The sequence below is a fragment of the Euleptes europaea genome, chromosome 3, assembly GCF_029931775.1.
Source record: "Euleptes europaea isolate rEulEur1 chromosome 3, rEulEur1.hap1, whole genome shotgun sequence".
NCBI lineage: Eukaryota > Metazoa > Chordata > Lepidosauria > Squamata > Sphaerodactylidae > Euleptes > Euleptes europaea.
Genome location: NC_079314.1, coordinates 64,517,684 through 64,539,429, shown reverse-complemented (window position 1 = coordinate 64,539,429; position 21,746 = coordinate 64,517,684). Strand labels below are relative to the sequence as shown.

At 43.2% G+C, this 21,746-nt stretch overlaps 2 protein-coding genes across 2 annotated transcripts; one reads left to right on the top strand and one right to left on the bottom strand.

Moving 5' to 3' along the window:
* Positions 1-5,084: 5,084 nt before the first annotated feature.
* THAP5 (THAP domain containing 5) lies at positions 5,085-13,097 on the bottom strand. Its single transcript, XM_056847234.1, has 3 exons — positions 13,009-13,097; positions 9,728-9,917; positions 5,085-6,140 (listed from the first exon to the last, which is right to left on the bottom strand). The coding sequence occupies exons 1-3, from the start codon at positions 13,089-13,091 to the stop codon at positions 5,112-5,114; spliced, it is 1,302 nt and encodes a 433-aa protein (XP_056703212.1). The 5' UTR covers positions 13,092-13,097; the 3' UTR covers positions 5,085-5,111.
* A 4,899-nt stretch (positions 13,098-17,996) lies between these two features.
* On the top strand, positions 17,997-20,100 carry DNAJB9 (DnaJ heat shock protein family (Hsp40) member B9). The gene is made up of 2 exons (XM_056846866.1): positions 17,997-18,221; positions 19,346-20,100. Exons 1-2 carry the CDS (start codon positions 18,005-18,007, stop codon positions 19,771-19,773), a joined length of 645 nt encoding a protein of 214 aa, XP_056702844.1. The 5' UTR covers positions 17,997-18,004; the 3' UTR covers positions 19,774-20,100.
* Positions 20,101-21,746: the final 1,646 nt, after the last annotated feature.

The following is a 21,746-nucleotide window of genomic DNA, read 5'->3' as shown; positions in this document are numbered from 1 at the left end:
CAGAATGCTACTTTGCTTTTCTTTAATAAGAGAATTGGGCTGGCACACTTGCTTAAAAAATAAATAAATAAAGGTTTGGTTCCAGATGATAATTTTTGCTAACAGAAGGCACTGCCATTATAGGAACAGAACTTCTGTTGATCTTGCCAAACAGCTGCCCCTGGGGAACAGGGGAGCCCAGGAACAGCATGAAGGGCAAATCAGAGGCCTGCTGCAGGAAGGGGTAAATTGACAAAAATTGCCCTCCACATTAGCACAAATCATCATCAGGATCCAAACTACAGTCTGCGGAAGTGTTAAAGTCAGCCTTCATGACACACCCAAAAAGTATTCTCAAAAACTTATAAAGTCAGGTAGGCATCATTCAAACCCAAAGACATACCACAATTTGCCATTGTAGGAAAGAGCACAGGGGATCTCAGGTTTGCTTCGCTTGAAAACTAATTGGTTTTGCTTTCACAACTAACCAGCTTCAGGAATGGCATATCTCCACCACGAAGAGGCCACAAGACTTTCACCTTTTTAAAAGTAAGCTTGGAATTCATAAAAAAATCAAACACAGATTTAACACTATATCGATATAACAACATTAATTTTATGATATTTAAAAAACAAACAAAAAAGCCCCTTGGTGGCAAAGGGAGAAACAGCCACCACAGGTACAGGGCAGGGAAAATGCCTGCTGTGCAGGACTGGGAAAATCCAACTTTCCCACCCACAAGGCAGCCATCCAGGCTTTGCTAAAATCTTTCCCTAAATATACAGAAAAGCAGGTTGGGGAAAGATCAGAGAAAAGCTGGCAAAACCCTGGAGCACCATGATGCAGTGAGGAAGCAGGAAAAAGCCCACTTCCTAACATCATCAAACCCAGGGCAAATAGCCCATAAAACAGAGGAAAGAACAGCATAAACTAACATCAGTTCCTTGGGAGGGATAGGATCAAATGTACAATATAAATAAATGTGTACTTGTACAATCTTCCAGTTCAATCTTTTCCATGTGACTGAATGCTTCTTACCCAAATGTACAACTGAAGAATAAATGGATAATTTCGCCAACCCTACTGCACAGTCCACTATCAGCATCTAGTGGCGACAGGGGGTAACAATCACATCCAAAGCTGCCTCAACAGAAAATCATGAGAATTAAGTATTTTAATCACTTTTCAGTATCCACGGGTAAGAATTCTTGAATACCTATACCACATTACCTTTTTGTGCAACTCCTTAATGTGATTAATACTTTGGTATACAAACATAATCCATCAGTAAATGGATAAAACCACTGCATTGATGAACATGTGACTTATAAGGCCACATCCTCAATATAATTCTCACCATTGCCAAACCTGTGGATACTTAAATCCACAGACTGGTGCTGTGAACAGACAAGACTGATCTTTCTACAAACCTGAAGTATTTTTTTAAAAAATTGGGGATTAAAAAACCCAAAATCATAGAAGCAGCAGCTGTAGCTTTAAGAAATGAATGCCCTAAGTAGCCATTGTTGTTCAACCCATTGCTATTCCACTCCCCAAAGGAGGGAGGGAGAGACAAGAAGCAGTCTGCCTATCTCTGCCCCAATCCCTCAATTGGCCAGGTGCCACCTTGCCCACACTGTGCAGAGCTCAGATGGGCCGGAAACAGCCTTCCTGCCACAGCCCTGCCCCATATTGGGAGGGATCATCATCCCACAGGGAGGCATTTTGTGCCCATAATGGCCAATCCACCCGGTTGTAGGAATCATGGCCCTAACTCAACCCAAGCCTGCTTGCTACTGTTCCACAGCAGCCACATCACAAAATCCTATTTTCTGTAGCGGTTAAGAGTTTTGGACTAGGATCTGGGAAACCCATGCTCAAATAACCACTCTGCCATGGAAGCTTACTGGATGAGTCCCTCTCTCAACGTATTCTACCTCACAGGAATTTTGTGAGAACAAAATGGAAGAGAGAAGAATGCTGTAAGCTGCATTGGGTCCATATTGGAGGAGAAAGGTAAGGTATAAATGAGGGGATAAAGGTTTGTTGCTTGGTGGGTGAGAAGGAGAGAAAGAAGCAGAGGAAGGTGACGATATGGGGGTTACCAGGAGGAAGGAAAGAGGAAATGTTCCCCTGTATCCCCATCCCCACAACATGAGGTACCTCCTGCAAGTCCTTGAAGGCTCCCCACTAAGCAACTGGGCCTTGCGTGGTGGCTAGCACTGAACAACAGGACCATTTTTTCCTGGGTAGAGGCTGTTAGAGGAAGGAAACAAGAAAGATCAGTACAAGAGGCAGGTAGGTTGGCTGATTGGTGAGGAGGAGGAGAGGAGGAAGCGGGAAAAGAGGAGAAGCTTGTGTGGGGGCTTTCACCTGGGGTGGGGGAGATTTCAAACTGTAAAATGGCACGAAACATGTGTGTTATGTACCGTCAAGTCTCTTCCCACCTATGAATTAATGACCTCCAAAACATATCATTAACAGCCTTGCTTAGGCACTAAATCTTGCAAAATAAATAAATGGAAGGTCAAGTTTCCAATATTTTATATCATGGAATCAAGATATACTTGTATATTTAAGGGCTCCACTTTTCAACTTTTATATTAGGCATAAATAACAGAATTAAATATTGAACATCTGTATTCCTTCTTCCCATTCAAAGCAGAAATCTTTCTTCTAAAATCAGGTCAAATTCACTCACCTATTTCTGAAGCAGTAAAGCCCTATGTGTTGAATTGCAAGTTTTTGTGTACTTTATTTCTGGGACAAAGTGACCACTCTCGAACATGGGGTTGGAGCAAGACAATAGGATTGGACCCAAAGATACTTATCCTATGAAGGAAGAAGGCCTTTCATCAGCAGGAGCACAACTGTGGATCCAATCTCATGGTTTGGATCTAGCACTGCAAATGTGAACTTGAGCAGTGGTTGGCTAAGAGACCATTCAGAACCTAAAGGCTGACTTTAAAGAAAAACGAGCATATAATAAATAAATAAATGCAACCATTTATACATTTAAGATCCTCCTGCCCAGCCTGTTTCTTGGTTAGTTACCATGGTTTCTTTCATAGTTTGCCACAGAACATTGCACAACACTCCAGCATTATTTCACCAATGATGCTTTTTCCTGCTATATAACTTGCAACTAGGTTTTTCTTTTTTAACTTATTTTACAAAGTGCCGTCTGCTGCCTTTGCGCTTGCCTCTCTTGCATATACTAGTGCTTGAGAGTTATGCCTTATGTGGTTTATATTAATCTTGATAAATCTGGATTCCAACCTCAGTTCTCCAGTTTAAAAGATTTTAAACTCTAGCTCTCTCTAAAAAGTCAGAAAGCCCAATCTGTATTCTCACTGAAAGTGTTTCAGCACTTCCTCCCCTTATGCAAATCACTGCCCTAGTACTAGACTCAAAACCTATCTGCTTAGAGCCTCCACACAGTTAATTTTTTGAAAGACACTTAATATGCATATACCTAAAAATGTAAAGCGTGACTATACTGAAGTTATTTGCAAACATACATATCTATTTCTCAACATGGCAAAAATGTGGGTACTTAAATCTGAAAACTGGAGCCATGAGTATACAAGACAGATCTTTCTCCAAACCTGAAAGAAGCTGCAGGTTTGCAGAGAAATATGAAATTATATGTATACACACACACACACACACACACACATAAGCCTGGAGCTTTAAGAAACAAATGCCTTCAGTGGCTATTGCTAGGCAACCACAACTGTGTTTTGGCCATTGAGGAAGGACTCGTTGGGTCCAGGCCCAGCAACAAACAGAAGCTACTTGTTACCACCTGACTTGCATGACTCACCTAAGCCCAGAGGTTTGCCACTGTTCAATAGCAGCCACCTCATGAAAGCCAGTATGTTGTAGTAGTTCAAAGTTTAAATCACTATTCTGCTGTGGAAGCTCACTGGGTGACTTACACACACTCAGCTTACCTCACACGGTTGTTGAGGATAAAATGGAGGAGAGTACAATGATGTAAGCTACTTCAGGCTCCCATTGGGGAGAAAGGCAGGGTATAAACGAAGTAAATAATATAGCTGAAGATGAGGGTAGCAGATAAAAGGTTGGTTGGTTGATGGAAAGAAGGAAACAAGTATATAGGATATAGGGGTTGCCAGGAAGAGGGAAAGAGGAAATATATAGGGAGAGAAGATACAGGAGAAAATGAGATGCCCCTCCTCCACAAGTGCTTGCAGGTTACCCACCGGGTAACTGAGCCCAGCCTAGCTGTCACCACACAACTTGCCCAGCTCAGCCAGCAATGGTTGCATCATCCTTCTAAATGCATTTTAGACGCTGGTCTGTGCAGTTGCATAATCCCTAAAAGAAATCCCAAAAGGACAACAATTTGTTTAAGTCCATAGGCAGCCCCTTCTGGTTCATTTTCAAAAAGGTGGGCATATTAATTGTTTCTCAGCCAGGAAATGTTTTGATATCACGAGCTTCAGGGAGTGTTACTTAAAATGGAAAAATTTAGTTAGTATTTGAGGTCAGTTAGTGTTTAACACTACTTGTTTTATTTTTAAGCTGCCATCTTTCACGAACATACTAATACTGGATTTACCTCCGGAGTGCTACTCTCTAATACAACTAAGCTAGAAACCAAAATGCTGAATTGAATACAATGGTCACTGAGGGAAAAGGACATTTTCCTTTAATTATGAAATATGCCTTAAGTCAAAAAAGGAGTGTAACAAGTACTAAGAAAAAGACAAAACTGAAATAGGATTTTCAGAACTACAAGTACTTTTCTGAAACTAACGGCAAAACAGCTGCCTGTACTCTTTTGTTGGATAACGGAACTCAACCTTTCATTATTTTTCAAAGCTGTGCTCTCAATTCAAGTACAACGTCTAGATTTATTCACGCTTGATAATGATTTACAAGCCGGGCCTATCTTAAAGCCATACACTTGATTTTGAAACTTTCCCCAGGAATTTGGAGAATACTCTACCATGGATCTTTAGGGCAAAGTGTTATATTCCCCACAGCACATTTTCTGCAATTTTTCCCCATTCTGATAAAAAACAAAACAAAAACCCGGAATACCAGGAGGGAACCCTCTGAGAACTGTAAAGAATTAGTTGAAACCATTACTTTAAAGCTTTTATTGTATCATAGTCACTTCGAAGGTTGTGAAACAGTTTTCCACAATCTTAAGTTTTTCTTCGGAAAGCAGATTTTCCTGCTTCAGCTTGGCAATAAGTGCTTCCAGGGATTTGAGTCTGCCTAAAGTTTTCCGCTCCTGGACTTCTAAAAGTGCTATTTTTGAGTGCAGCTTTGTAATTTTTTGCCAGAGTTGCTCCCTGTCTACATCTTGCCTACAATACGAATGTTCCATCTGTAGCACTTCAAGACCACCATCACTGGTGACGCACATAGACACTCCAGCTTCAATGTCAATTAATTCCTGGTCCACTGGCACAATTGAGCCCTCTAGCAACAAAGGGGTTTTTGAATCCTCTGAAGGAACAATTATGGTGATAATAGACCCTTCATCCCCACTAAGCTGTTCCAAAGCTTGGGACACGGTATGGAGCAACAATGAGTTTTCACCAGATGGCTTGACTTCCACTGTACAGCGTGCCATGCAAGACCCTAGTTGATCAGGTGGAAGGGCATTAATGGGTACAGTCACATTACTGAATTCCAGAGATGGATCCAAGTGTTTAAAATCTAAAGGCTGCAAAACTGTGGCTTTAGGATCTGAGTCGCACTCAAGACATGATTGAAGATTGTGAACTGTAGCTTGCAAAACTGTGGTTGTACCACTGAAGAGATGCTCTACAGCTTTGTTAAAGCTCATGTTTTCTGGGGTGCAAGAATCACTGGTTGCTACAGTCTGTACATCAGTTGCTATTACCACAGGGCTTGTTTGCTCAAAAGTCTGCCTAATGGAATTATCAGGATATACGACGATGTCTTCAGATTTAACTTCATTCTGAAGTGGTGTTTTCTGTTCAAAAGACTTGCTTAAAGTTGTGCAAAGTGCTTTCCTATAAAGCCTTTCTTCAATTATATTATTCCTCTTTGGTGAACAAGGTTTTAAAGAAGTAGCTGCTGTACTCCTCAGGGGGTTTTCTTTGACATCCTCTGTTCTTTTTTCCTGTACCTTTTTCTGGAAGAGTCCTTTTTCCTAAGGAATGAACACATACTCTTATTAAGAAATTGTTTACCATGGGGCATTTTACAATGAATTGTTATCATTCAATACATTAAATAAGTTGGGTTGGAAGGAAAGATTTTTCTTCCATCAGAGAAGGGAGTCCTTCTTCCAACAGAAGATTCCTGCCTTAGAAGAAGGAAACCTTTGGATCCAACCCACTGTTGGATCCGAACTTTTGCGAGCTGAGCCTGTAGAAGGGTTCTTGGTCTTCTTTCCCCTTTTCCTCCAGCTGCCTGCATCTCCTTAAGGTTGGGGCTAGTGGTGATAGGGAGAACCTTGGGAAAGTGTGCAATACAGCATGATATGCTGCAGTGGGAAGCAGGATTAAATGGAAATACTCTTTCAAGATTCACTCAGCTTTTGCACGAGCTTTTGGTTCATTCATAGAAAAGGTTGTGCAAGTGTCTACGTGCAAGATGTCCTGCCAATTGCTCCTTCCCACTGTAGGCGCCCCCAACCGTCACATCCACAACTTTCCTGAGACCCCCTGACCTCCAGAAGCACCTCTCCAGAGGTCACGGGCTGGAGAAGGAAGGAGAGAGACCAGAAAGATACCATATATACTCATGTATAAGCCGACCCGCGTATAAGCCGAGGTGCCTAATTTTACCCCCAAAATGGGGAAAAATTAGGCACCCGTGTATAAGCCGAGGGTCGGCTTCCACAATGCCCCTGCCCCAGGTCGCCCTCCCGCCCGGCCTCCCGGGCCCTCCAGACCCACCCCGACCCCAGTGCCAACCCCTCCCGGGCCCTCCACACCCACCCTGACCCCAGCGCCACCCTAGGGGGGAGGGAGAAGAGCCCCTGAACCCCTTACTCACCGGGAGGACGAGGCCCGCTGATCAGCTGGAGGTGGCGGCAGGGAAGGCACGTAGGCCGGAGGCGGCAGCGGGGCCCTGCCTGAGCACAGGCAGGCCCTGCAGGCCTCTCCCAGGCCGCAGAGAAGGCGCGGGGGGGCGGCGGGGGGGGCGGCGGGGCCTGCCTGCACTTAGGCAGGCCCTGCAGGCCTCTCCCAGGCCGCAAAAAAGGCGCGGGGGGGGCGGCGGGGGGGGGGGGCGGCAGGCCCTGCAGGCCTCTCCCAGGCTGCAAAAAAGGCGCGGGGGGGGGGGGCAGCAGGGCCTGCCTGCACTCAGGCAGGCCCTGCAGGCCTCTCCCAGGCCGCAGAGAAGGCGCGGGGGGGGGGGGGCGGCGGGGGGGGGGCGGCGGGGCCTGCCTGCACTCAGGCAGGCCCTGCAGGCCTCTCCCAGGCCGCAAAAAAGGCACGGGGGGGCGGCGGCGGGGGCGGCAGGCCCTGCAGGCCTCTCCCAGGCCGCAGAGAAGGCGTGCGGGATGGCGGCGGCAGCGGCGGTAAGTTCCCCCTCCCTCTATCCCTCCTTCCCCCTCCCCTCGCCTACCGTATTGACCCGCGTATAAGCCGAGTTGGCTTTTTTCAGCCCTGTTTTTGGGCTGAAAAACTCGGCTTATACGCGAGTATATACGGTACCATCTGCAAGCTTCACTTAACTTGCAGATGTTTTGATTAAATACACTGCCAAAATTTCCTCACTCAAAAAGAATTCAAGCAACTGTGTCATTATCTAGATTTTTTAAATCTCCAATGGACTGTTTATAAAACATACACACTTGACTCTATAAGTCAGTAACTGTTAGGCATTACCCTGGTTTATGAAAACAACCGGTATAAAATAGATACTTTGATAAAACTACCAAAGTTAAGTAAATTTTCTAAATACAGGGTTGGATCCAGCCAACTTTTCTGCTTTGGAAAAAGGGAAGAAACAGTCTCTCTTGAGACCTGGATGGACAAATGCCATGTGAAATGGGGGCTCTAGTAGGGAGGAGTATTAAGTTAGATTGAGTGAAAAAGGTGGCCAGATCCAAACTACAGATTCAAATCTAATGCCAAATTGCCACACGGGGAGAGAATAGTACTGAGTAAAAAGAAGAGGGTGGAAGATCCCACGGGTCAGATTTGACAGCCCAACCTTAGCTGTTACATTTTAACAGGCCATAGAAGACACCACAAATCAAATGGTTTTAAAAACTGTTTTATGTCTGAAACGAAGAACTTTTCACATGCTATGAAGAGCTTGTAAGTATCAGGGCTCCACCAGGGGATACAGAAGGGCCAGGACCATTAAAACTTGCCTTCAGTAGGTGATATCTCTACTGGAGTGGGACGCTGAACAAAGCCAGCCTTAAAGACAGAGGGGTCTGAACATAGAGACTCTCTCCTTAAAACAAGCTGGATGCAGATGGCTGAGAGTCTAGTTTGAGTTCTCCATTGCCCCATATTATTAGGACTGAAGTCACAGAAGGCATGACTGCTGTTTGCATCCTCCCTTACCCTAACTGACCATGACTGGCAGGGGTGGGAGCAGTAAAAAAGCAGCTAGGAGTTGTTATAACGGATGATGCAACTATGGCTGTTACAGCACTTTCTATGTATTCCCATCAATGTATTAAGAGTTTGAAAACATTATAAAAAATACTGTTCGCACTTTGTTTGGCCCCTTTAGCTGTGAAGACGTCTTCCAACCATTTATAAGCCGTGATATCCAAAAACCCTTTTAAAACGATTTTTTTACAACATTTTCAAACTCTTAATACATCGCTGGGAATACAAAGTGCGGTAACCCCCTATATTGTATGAGTAGAGTTTATTTGCTTCTTATTTTTAACTCTCTCTTTCTCTGTTGTATTTGCTTAGAATTTCTAGTCACGGAAAGAGATCTTTTACTCCCCTATAATAGTGTCAAGACTAGAATCACAGAAAGTATGGATGCCTTCTTCTAATCTGGAGAACTGGATTTGATTCCCCACTCCTCCACATGAGCAGTGGATGCTAATCTGGTCAACTGGGTTGGTTTCCCCACTCCTACACATGAAGCAAGCTGGGTGACCATGGGGTATTCACAGCTCTCTTCTCTGTCAGCCCCCCCACATGGTGTCTGTTGTGGGGAGGGGAAGGTGATTGTAAGCCGGTTTGATTCTTCCTTAAGTGTTAGAGAAAGTCGGCATATAAAAACCAACTCTTCTTCTTCTCTTTCCACCCCTGTCCACAAGCCCCTGCTGATTGTTTAGTGGGACTGGGAACTGGCGGGCTGTTACCAGAAGTTGATGCTAAGCTAGCATTTTCTTCCATACATTGAAAAGGCAAATTGTCTGGATATGACACTATGACTGGTGGCAGAACTATTCAGTTGCCATGGGCTTGTGTGAGCATGTCACCCGTCCAGTGTTTAAAGTGTATTAAATTAAACCAGTGTGTTAGGGTGCCAATGCTAGCTGAACACAGTATATCAACTAGCTTGTGCTCATAGCTCTATAGAATTTTGGCTTGACCATAGAATCAGCCTGCATGGCTGTAACAAAATACTGTCAGCAAATGACAAATTCTTTCCTCGCTGTTGAAAGCAAATAGCAGTAAATATAACAGGAAATGGTTACAAATCTGATCAGATTAAAGTGAATGGATAATTCCACTTCTGTCAGGAGGTGAAATCACATACTCAAAATCACACATGGCATTTTTAATTTGCTCTGTCATAGTTTACCTGATTATCGGGCATCGAAAAAATAGTTGGCACTGCAGTCGTTTTCAAATATCGAATACCCCATCGCACATCAAGGGAGTCTGGTGTGAAATGGTCACTGCAGAGGACCTGGTGTTTGCTGGGAATCCAAGTGTCACGCTTCATGTTCCGTAACCATTTCTCCAATCTTTCTTTATCATGGAGAGGAAATCTACATCAAAAGATTTGTATGGAAGTGAATAATAAATAATAAAAAAGATAAAACATATATATATAATTAAAACAACACAAATGGGAAGAATCAGTGAGGGAATGCTGGACAAAATAAGTCTTCTTTTGCTGGAGAAAGATACTTATAGAAGGGGACAGACAGATCTCCCTGGGGAGGGAATTCCATGACACTCTAGTTCTGGGCTCTCTTTTTTTTTTTGCTGTCAAGTCACAGCTGACTTATGGCGAACCTGTAGGGTTTTCAAGGCAAGAGACGTTTGGAGGTGGCATGCCATTGCCTGTCACAATCCTGGTATTCCTTGAAGCTCTCCCATCCAAATTCTAACCACAGTCAGCACTTGAGAATGTGTGACTGGTTAAAGGTCACCCAGCAAGCTCCAGCAAGCTTCCACAGCACAAGTGGGAACTTGAACCTGGGCTCACCACTACACAACACTGGCCCATACCAAAACAGTATATCTGTGAATGGCCTCATGATATAGGCTCATTGTCATACGGATAAGAACATCCTCTCTGTGACATTCATAGGCACATATGTCCTGTATGTGTACATGTATGCACATAAGTTTTCCTTCTGCAAAGCGTGTGTGGGGGATCAAGCCAAGAGATCATCTTACCAATACAGAAACAAGCAGCATGGGTTCTGTAGTGGCAAAGAAACTTCAATAGCCCTTCTCCAATTTTCTCTGCACCTACCCAGAATCAGAAATTCCCCTTCTAGAATATGTTGCTTTTTAGAATTTGAAAGCCTTTCACCAACTGCTGACATGGACTCAGGGGGATATGAAGGTTTTTGACCAGCCAGTAGGCTTGGCACTAGAGCTCTGCTTTTATCCACCAGGTCACTACAGCATCAGGAGGGTTGTCTGCCAGGTTTCCTCCATAAATTAAACTCTTAGATTAAAAATCTCATTCCTAGCCAACACAGCCAAAACAGTAGCTACTAGGAAGCCTGCAAGCAATGAGATGAGAGCATGGGAATGCACAATTTGGCCCACCCAACCCTAAAATTCCCTAACTCCATTTCATAAGGGGCTGACTAAATAATCATCCAGTAGCTGCAATATCAAATACTGAAATGCAATCTTCTCATCTGAGCAAAGCCTTCTGAAGATGCCACAAGCTGCCACAAGCTGCTGGCTTTCAGCCTGAAGTGATGCCTGAAGACTCACTGTAGTTTCCTAGCTCTGCAGATGTTCTGAAGCGATCCTCTTCATCTTCTTGGATTGTATTGTGTCACAGAATACTGATTCCAGGGTTAAAATCTAGACAAATTATGTTGGTTCTCATTTTCTCCCATATGCCAAGATATTCACCATCAACATAAGTCCAGAGGGGTAGCACCATTAGTATCTTGCAGCAAAATAAAATATAAGTCCAAAGGCATCTAAAAGACTAACAAAATTTGAATCTGATTAAGTAAATTCTGACTCATGAAAATTTATGCTGAATAAAATGTTGCTAGTGTTGGAAATTGGGCTCTCCCTAATGGTGTCACTTGATGACCTCCACACTCAAAAGGGGGGGGGGAACTGACCAGATAGTCAGATAGATAAATAGGAGGTTGTTAGCAGTTGCACCTCTCCCCTCATTTCCTGCCCTTTGATGTTTACAGCTATTTTGTCAGGGACAATATCCTCTTCTCTCTCTCTTCCCCTTCATCCTTCTTCAATGCAAGTCGCATAGAGCCAGGCTCTTCATGAGCTCAGGCCTTCCCACTCCAAAGATGGAGTGGAAGGCAGGTAACTTCTTTTATATCTAAGGAATTAGCTAGATAGATTAGGATAGGGGACCCTGTATGTCCTTTCCTATCCAAAGTGTATTTCCACAATAAATGTATTTAGTTTGAATAGAGCAAACGACTGCTCTCTCTTTATTTTCACACACGCACGCATGAGTCAGCTCCCGCTGTTTGCTAAGCTTAAGGCACTCTGCTAAATATTAGGAATATGCAACTACGAACATTCCAACAGTTAGCCTTTAAGGTTCCACTAGATTTTTGTTTAGTTTCAATTAAGTTAATATGAATTTGTATACCTAGTTTATTGTGACAAAATTAAAACTGCTCTGACACCTGCCCTTACCAGGATAGCCCAGACTAGCTGTATCTCACCAGATCTCAGTAACTAAGCAGGGTCAGCCCTGGTCAGTATTTGGAAGGGAGACCTCTTCCAAATACTGACCAGGGCTGACCCTGATTAGTTGCTGAGAATACCAGGGTTGTGACGTGGAGGCAGACAATGGCAAACCACGGCTGAATGTCTCTTGCCTTTAAACCCTCATGGGGATGCCATAACTCAGCTGTGACTTGACAGCAAAAAATAAAATACTGGTAATTCACACAGGCAAATCAGTATTTATTGGGCCTGATCTTAAAAAGCCCTAGAAAAGAGATGCAAAGCACTGATCTCTGCAATAAACTCTGTGCTGTCATCCAGTCCCATATATTTTCTTTTTAAAAGATGAGAAACAAATATCACAAAGCGTTAACCAGTTCCAGCTGAAGTGTTAAGGGACCACAAATGTAGGCTGTGCAGTAAATGCAGCCATTCATCTTTGGAAAGACCCTTAAAATACATCTTCAGCCTCCTCTCACTACTTCCACCTTCACAGCTCTCTACTGGTAAGCCTATCACCATCAGCACAATGGAATTGAGGACCACAGTTGCAAACACCAGCTGTGTGACGCGCATCCTTACTTACAAAGCGCAAACGTGACAGAAGTTCCTTAAACTCACTCGGAAACAGAAGAGGAGACGCGTACATGCGTGAGTGCATGAAGGGCCGGGTGTGTGTTTACATGGATCTCGTGGGAGAAGGGAGACGGTACGGCATGGGCGGGCGCGCGCGCGGCTGAAGAGCCAACCGCGCGCGCCCGTCCTCAAGAAGTGAATGCCGAAGCTCACTCGCCTGGGGGCAAGCCACCCTGACACCAACCGGGCTGACTCCCGAGTAAACGGTCGCATGGATCGGAAGGACGCTGACTCGCGCAACCAGCTCGCCGCTGAACCCGTACGACCGACTCGCAAGCCAATACACACACACACTCGTGTCATCGCCTCTGCACTCACGGGTAGAAGCTGAGCTTGCGTTGGTCTCGGGCGCTCTGGCCGGCTCGGTTCCTGCAGCAGGTGGCCGCACAGTAACGAGGCATCCCTGGGCTCCTTCCGAGGCCTGGGCGGTCCCTCGAGCGGGGACTCCTCCCCTTTTTCTTCCTCAGGCACGGCAACCACACAGCTTCCGCTTCCGGGAACTCTCCGGGCCCCCCCCTCTCTCCCAATCACCGGAAGGGCTGTTCCAATCCGGCGGCGGCGCTCATTCCTCAGAGTGACTCGCGGGGCAACAACAGCCTTCCACGTGCGCCCAAGCGGCGGTGTCGCGTGACGCCGGGCAGCCAATCGGAGAGCGCTTCGTGTAGCACCGTCGCCCCGCTTCCTTGCGCCGCGCCTTTGAGGGGATGTTATAAGGGACGCTGCGAGGGGACCGACGGGGAGAGGCGGACCGGGCTGGCGGCTCGCAGGCGAGAGGTAAGGGGGTGCTGTTTGTGGCCGGTATGAAGTGGCGCTTTCCCCGGGCGATATACGCGATTGGCCCGTTCACACGGTTGGTGTGGCTGGCGTGCAAGAGTTCGATGGACGCGAGGGCAGCCGTGCGCTAGGGAGAGGTGCCAGCCAGAGCCTTCCCATTCCCACCCGGCCGCCAGGTTCCCCGGCTACCGCTGACTCGGCCGCTCTTTCGTCTCGCCTGCTCAGCCTCAGGGTCACAATCCCAGAAATGTAGTCGTGTAGGTCTGGTGCGTCCGTGGATTAGTGGACGTCCGTGCTGAATCCGTGCGGGTTTATTTCTAAGTCAGTGTGCCTGTGCCAAGGTTTCAAGCACTTTTAGCCCTGGATAAATTTTTGTGGCCTGGAGTCCATGAAAATTTATACCGAAATAAAAACGTGTTCAGTCTTTGAAGCACCTTGGCACTTGTTTTGTGGGGGTAGTGGGGTGGGTAGATGTGGGGTGTGTGGGTGCTTCCCTGAGTTCCTTAGGGATGTCTGAATTAAACATACAAATAACAGTCGTTTTCCTACAAGTTCTTCCAGTAGTTCTTAGGAGCAAGCCAAAGAGAGCTGATACAAAGGAGGATAGAGCTCTGGATTGTGTTGGAGGATGTGATTTTGTCCATTGTGTTGTGCCCTGTTGTGGACAGGAGTTCTGCCCCTTTGCATTAGGTCATCCTAGTGTCTTTTGAAGGTGGCTTTCTGCTGTGCTTCTCCATTCGAGGCATGCTTTGTGGACCTATATGAGCGTAGAGCCTTTCAGTGGTTATCTTGTAGTGAGTTTCGTATTGTATAGATCAGGGGAGTCAAACATAAGGCCCATGGGCTAGATCCAGCCCCTTGAGAGCTCTTATCCGGCCCGCAAGCCAGCTGAGGCAGTCGCCACCCCTCGATCTGGGCTGGCAAGGCATGGCCCGGCTTGACCAAGTGGCCCTCGTAACAATTGAGTTTGACTCCCCTGCTTTAGATTCTGTATTGCTGACTTGACCAAATGATAGCTTCTGTCTGTCAGAGCAGAAATGGGAAAACAAGAAAAAAACAACTGTGTAATGTCTTATATTAGGATGAACGAAACTGACACAGTGTAGAGTAAGAACATACAAAAAGCACAAGATTTTAGAAGAGATGCCTTGCCTCTTCCTGTTGCTGTGAGACATTATTTTGATGGGAAGAATGTTTATTGCATGAGCAGCTGCTGCCCATCATGATCACAACACATTTTGCTTTTTCCCTAGAGTTTCAACAATTTTCCCATTCGTTATCCCAGCGTAGCAAAAACAAAAGTCTAAGGTGCCACAGGACATCTTTTCCTGCAAAAGATGAATTTGGCTGCTCCATTGGAATTTCATTCTACTGTAGAGTAACTTTTCCTCCCTGGTCACCAGTTTTAGCTCTCTGAAGAACTCTTTGGGACTCTACTCTTTAAACATTGGTTCTGTGAGGTTTTATGTCATGTTCATTACTCCTATTACTATTTGTGTTGGATACTCTTCTGCATTTCCTCCATATGGACCCCCAAAATGAAATCTCTCATCTCAGGGCAAAGACAACACATCATGCTTTGTTAAAAGGCTGTGTGTGAATTGTTACATGTGATTTTTTATGGTGGAGATACTTCCTATCAGGCCGGCATTAACAAGCTATGCTTTATTACAGTGGCTAAAAAGTTTAACTGTGGCTTTTCTTTTAGTTGCCATAAAGTAGATTTGCCCTGTTAATAGTAAAATAAATGAACAATTGATCAAAAATGCATTTTTGAAAGATGTTTTTCTGGTGTCTTTTATTTTCTAAGGTATAGTTCTTTAGTTTGATAGGTGTATGAAAAAAGGACTCTTATGGAGACAACGATTTTAAAATAACTGACCAATGAAGACTGCAGAAATAGTTTTATGTCAAAGTTTAGGCTTTCAAAAAATTCCCAGCTTCATAACTGCTTATTTTCCTGTGATTTTGTATTTTAGTGCAGTTTTTAAGGCTATATTCCTGTGGCCTGCAAAATACAAAGTGAGAATATAAATCTTATGTTAGTGAATAGTTGGGTTTATCGGGGGGGACCAAAGGAAACGTGTCCAGTTTGTTTGTTTCTGAGGGGAGGGACTGTGGCTCAGTGGTAGAACATCTGCTTGACATGTAGAAGATCCCAGGTTCAATCCCCGGCATCTCCAGTTAAAGGTACTAGGCTAGTAGGTGATGTGAAAGACCTCTGGAGAGCCGCTGCTGGTCTGAGTAGACAGTACTGACTTTGATGGCCCAAGGGTCTGATTCAGTATAAGGCAGTTTCATGTGAGTATACATTTGAGTATGCATACTATGACTTTGTCACTTCACTTTCCCTGTATGCAGTGTCAGAAAATGCTTGAAAGCATGTTTTCATAAATAATGCCTTATGAGCATGAAGTTGTATGCACATCTATTTCAAATGACTGACATTCTGTACTTGAGCATCTTGAAGTATGTGAATTGGACCATAATGAGTGACTAATATCACTCTCTGACTCTGTTGCAGACTTGGTAGCTGAAGTCAGTGGTTGTTCTGGAATGTTCACATACAAGTCTAACCAAATTCCTTGTACTATTCAGTTATGGTCGTAGAAAATATGCTTCAGCCACTTACTATGGAGTAGTTAGGCTGACATCTAGAGAGTAGACAGCTATTTCTTTAGCTACCAGTAGCTAAACGTTAGCATTTTGTTGTGCAGAACCTTTTCCAGTAAGAATATAATTTAATTTCCTTTTATAGTCTTAACTATGATTTCATGGTGGCAGCTTCTAGTCTGTCCCCCCTCAAATTATAAGAAGTTTTCCTATGAGGAATAAGTGAAGTCTTGCTGCAGCTAAGGTTTAGCGTGTTCTTCGACTTAACTTGGGTACTGATGTCATGCCCGTATGCTTTCCCTTCCAGTCCCGTCAGATCATGCCAGCTTTTAAACATGATACTTAACAGTTCTGAGAATTCTTGTATCCTTAGTTGAATGGCATTAGACTCTGACCTGTTTTTAGTCTCTGGTATTGTGCTGTGCCGATCTGGACCATTTTCTCATTATTTCTTTCATCACAGCTTAGCTTTATAAAACAGACAAAAGGGTACTCAACAGTAATTTTCATAGCAGTTATGGTTTACTATTCCTAATCAGTTTTTTTAGTTAACTGGACCCATGTTTCCTTAGAGCCAGTGTGGGTTAGTGTGTTGGACTATCACACTTGAGACCTAGATTCAAATCCCCAGAATGCCATGGAAATTCACTGGGTGACCTTAAGCCAGTCACACTCTTTCAGCCTAACTTACCTAATAGGGTCGTGGTTGAGAGGACAAAATAGAGGAGGGGAGAAGAATATATAAGCTGTTTTGGATCCCCATTGGAGACAGAAGCAGAGTATAAATAATTGAAATAAATATTATCATCTGAGTTGTAGACACATTTTCCAAGAATGAAGAAAAGGCATGTGCACTGATTTACATATACAAAATGGTATTAATGGGGGGAGTAATGGCATACATATTGAAATAATACCTTGTTTGGAGGAAAGTGCACAATTGTTGACAGTTTTGAATGAGGGAAGTGTTGGCAGTTGTAAAGTACAGGTTTGAAACCTTTGTGTTAATAATTTGACTTTTGGGGCAGTGTTCTTCACGAAAAAACTGTCGCTTCTCATCTTCTGTAGAACAATCTAGCCTATGTACTCAACTTTTCAAATGTCAAACTAGGAAACTTTAGTTATCTTTTTGATGAGTGGGATGGAAAGACAAGCCTTAATATGGGTTAGTTTGGTGCCAGCTTTCTTTCTTAAATTCTTCATTGGTCCTTGTGAAGGATTATCCATCTTTGTGAACAGAAAAGTCAGCATTTACCTTGAAAGATGTCATAGATTTTGGCAGTTTATAAAAATAGGTTGCGGAAGCACCATGGGCACAGCCAAACAAGAGTACTTGATTCAAGTCCCTGATCCAAGTGTGAACTCCCATTACAATGAGTAGAACGCAAGGGTGCCTAACTTTGGCTGGCTTGTGCTTGTATATAAGTAAGTTTAAAACAAAGTAGTACTCTATAAATGTTTGAACAGAACATGATTACTTTTAATGGTTCTTGAAATATATGGTTGTATTAACAGTGGGAAAAGGAAATGGGTTAACTGAAGGGTACCTTAATTTTGTAAACCGTAACACCCTGAGGCTAGTTGAAAAGTAAAATTTATTTACTTTCTCACCAATAGGTACCCAGAGCAGCTTACAGTGTTATCAGTTTTATCCTCACAACAACCCTGTGAGGTTGATTAGGCTGAGTGTGTGTGATTGACCCAAGGTCACCTGAGAAGCTTCTGTGGCAGAGTGGGGATTCGAACCTAGGTTTCCCAGATCCTAATCTGACACTTGTAACCACTTTACCAATCTGAATGTGTTTCTTTCCTAAACTTTTAAATGTGTAGTTAGAACTGGTATGTAACTACAAGTAAATAACTGAACAATAAAATACAATTTGAGTAAAATAATTGTTTGTTTTTTTAATCCCCAGGTGGTTTAACAATGGCTACAACACAATCTGTCTTCATATTTGCCCTCTGTATTTTAATGATAACAGAATTAATACTGGCTGCTGAGAATTATTATGACATCCTAGGTGTTCCCAAAAATGCATCCGATCGCCAGATCAAGAAGGCATTTCATAAACTAGCAATGAAGTATCACCCGGACAAAAATAAGAGTCCTGGAGCTGAAGCAAAGTTCCGGGAAATTGCAGAAGGTAAGCATAATTCCATTAAATTTGGTAGCATTGTGACTGCCATTTTCTTGTTGTCTTTTCCAAGGATCTTTTTTTCCTATCCATTGACAAAACTTAGATTTCTTGAAACATGCCAAAGACATTCAGTTATTTGTGTTGGGGTATCTGTGTACTGGTAGCTCTCAGATCTCGAGAGAGCTAGTACTTTGTGAACAGGGACTGTACCCTGTACCTCTAGGGAAAGAACATTCACTTCCCTCCTGTTAACAGTGTTTGTTGAGTCAGCTTTGGAAACTTAAATATACTTAGGCTGGAACTTATGTCATCCATTCTCTTGTTTGCTGATGATCAGTAGTTCTAGTGGGCAACGGTTAAGTGAGAGTAGGTCGTATTCTGGGCTGGTCCATTCAAGCAGGTTGAGTTTGGGCATTTGAAAGGGAGCACTGTGTGCTCTCTCTCTGAAGGCTAACTCCAGTGTGTGTTTGGTGAATTCCCAGCACCATTCTGGCAGTCAGCCACTTTTTCTTATTGAATTTTCTTGTTCCTGTTCCACTAACATTGCCTAATGCGCCCCCCCTCCCCGTTAGTGCTGTTTAACAACCCACAGTAACTGTTTTTTGTGACTGTGTATAAATCTATGAATCGCTGTCACACATTTTTGGGATCCAAGTGAATTCTGGACAAGGGAGATGGTGATGATCTGAAAACATATTCTACTTGAAAGGAAACTAAAATTGCAAGTATAAGTGGATGCATCGAGGCAATATTTTTGCTTTTTAAATTTCCAGTTAAATATAATTGTGAATACTTGACTGGAATAGTAGTGAACTTTATGCTTTGTGACTACCGCTTCCCCCAAATTAACTCTTTCCTATTGCACTTTATTGGAGTGGGAATTATTTTTAATAGTTGGATATTGTAAAAACACTAAGGAAATTATGTTTGATGGACATAAAGACATTTCTTTACTGAAATTGCTTTTTCAAGCTCTTGAATGCACATAGCTCATTAGCCCTACTACCACAGAGACTTTAGAAAAAGCCGGCTGTGGGTCTTCACTCAAACAAAGCTTTGCTACTGTCTCACTTTCACCTTGTCATTATTTAATGTAGGATTGTAAAACTGATTCTTGCATTATTTTACAGCCTATGAAACCTTGTCAGATGAAAATAAACGAAGAGAATATGACCAGTTTGGCCATGGAAGAAGCAATGGAAACACTTTTCAGCAGCCATTCAACTTCAACTTTGATGACTTGTTTAAAGACTTTGATTTCTTTGGCCAAAACCACGATGCACAGTCAAAGAAACACTTTGGAAATGATTTTCAGAGCAATCAGCAGGCACACACCAGGCAAAGACGTTCCTTTCAAGAATTTTCCTTTGGGGGTGGACTGTTTGATGACATGTTTGAAGATATGGAAAAAATGTTTTCCTTTAGTGGATTTGACAGCACACACAGGCATACCGTGCGAACGGGAAATAAATTCCATGGATCTAGTAAGCACTGCAGAACTGTCACCCAGCGTCGAGGAAACATGGTTACTACATATACAGACTGTTCCGGACAATAGTACTTCAGTTTTCTTTGTTTTGTGTTTAATTACTTTTTTGTTCTTTGCTGATAAAGTACAGAGGATCATCTGTGAACTGTGTGAGATTTATAGTTGAATCAAAATAATTCAGCTGCCACAAATAAGCTGTAGAGTGATAACTTGCACCAGAAATGCAGCGAAGGCAGAGTGGATGAATTATTCCGCTAACTATATAGAACTTGCATGTGGGGCAAAGTCTCCACATGACAGTGTTAGATTCTATTTTTAATAATATAGAAACAGGTTACCAGATTACCTCAATATTATGTTTATACTTTACACTTGGCAAAGAACGTTAGTGGGCCACTAGACTATAGAAACAGGAGTATGAGAACAATAAATCGTGTGGCGAGATCATGTTTTTGATTAGCACAGCATTTACCTGCTGTAAACTTGAGTTGTATTTTGTCAGTAATGACTTAAAGTACAGCAGTGAACATTAAAATCTGACCGCATTTGTCCTATGATCATTTCACGTCAACTTTAAATAATTTCTCTTGGTAAATATTCAGTTCAAAGTAGCGGATGTATTAGCAGGAACCTGATGTATATTAGCCAGCCACACATCATCCTCATGCCCAATATTTCAGGTTGCTCTGTTAGCTTGTTGTAAGCATCATTCAGAGTCTTATTTATGCTGTTAAAATGTGGGCAAAATATACCTGATCACCACCTGAAGTGAATTTTTTAACCTGGTAAATATATACATCTAAGATAGGATCTGCCTCTTCCTTGCTGTTTCAGACTGACTACCTTAGAGGCTGGTGTACAGCTGTTCTCTCACACTCCTATAGGCAGTCCTTCGGTGATACGTTCAGTGTTTCATTGACTCAGTGCAATCCTATGTAGAGTTATTCCAGTCTAGTATTTCAGTTGGTTTAAACTGGAGTAACTACAAAGGGAAAAAGATAGCTTTGCTGACATCTCCTTTGCCTCTAATCCCATCAGTTTGTGGTCTTCTTTGTGGTTCAGCTGTCTTACAGATGCTATCCTTATGACTATGGTGAAAAGAACTATCTCTGTCTGAATTGGCCATAAACATGTAATCATACTTGCAGGTGTGCCACATAATTGGTAGGGTCCCTAGAGGTTTAACAAAGACTGAGCTGTTCTGGTGTGCCTCAGGTTTGTTTCTCCTCAGGAAATTCTGCTGACGACAGTCCCTGCTTTTTTGTTTTGGTGATTGGCTCTTATGCCACATTTAATTGCAGGTGAACAAGGATATAGCTCGATATAAAGCCAGTCTGTATTCATAGGTCAGAGGTAGAGCTTTAAATCTGACATAAATGTCAACCTGAAAATACCATGCTTTTCAATATAGTTCATGCATTCGTCTCTTCATCCAATGTAGAAAAATCAAGAGATGTACATGAGTGAGTGAACCACATTATACATAATTTAAAACCAGTTGTTAGAATTTGGGCTGCTTTTCCACCTGTGCAGTTAGAAGAGTTGGTTTTTATATGCTGACTTTCTCTACCTTTTAAGCTTAATCAAGCTGGTTTACAATCTCCTTTGCTTCCTCTCCCCACAACAGACACCTTGTGAAGTAGGTGGGGCTGAGAGAGCTCAGAGAGAACTGTGACTAGACCAAGGTCACCCAGCTGGCTTCATGTGTAGGAGTGGGGCAAACAACCTGGTTCACCAGATTACAGTCCACCACTCATGTGGAGGAATAGGTAATCAAACCCGGTTCTCCACCACTCTTAACCACTACCCCATACTGGCTCTTAGCAACATCAGCTAGTGCATTCATGTTGGCGTATGATCTGAATGTCCAAGGTTAAATTGCAGTGACAGAGCAATGGTCAAAGTGCAAGCACAAAATGTTGTGATCCAATTCTGAATGTTCAAAAAACTTCCTAACCCTTTTTTTGAGCGTTTGATAGCAATTTGCCCTGATAGCAATTTGCAATTCAGTTGTGGTCTGAACAGATGGGTGATTGACAGGG

Bases quoted from the DNA above. Each gene is read 5' to 3' on its own strand.
- THAP5 (XM_056847234.1), bottom strand. From the start codon at position 13,091: ATGCCTCGTTACTGTGCGGCCACCTGCTGCAGGAACCGAGCCGGCCAG. The intron at 9,918-13,008 runs GTGAGTGCAGAG...CTTTTGATGTAG, and splicing joins CGCAAGCTCAGCTTCTACCC to ATTTCCTCTCCATGATAAAG. The intron at 6,141-9,727 runs GTAAACTATGAC...TTCATTCCTTAG, and splicing joins TTTCGATGCCCGATAATCAG to GAAAAAGGACTCTTCCAGAA.
- DNAJB9 (XM_056846866.1), top strand. From the start codon at position 18,005: ATGGCTACAACACAATCTGTCTTCATATTTGCCCTCTGTATTTTAATG. The intron at 18,222-19,345 runs GTAAGCATAATT...ATTATTTTACAG, and splicing joins GTTCCGGGAAATTGCAGAAG to CCTATGAAACCTTGTCAGAT.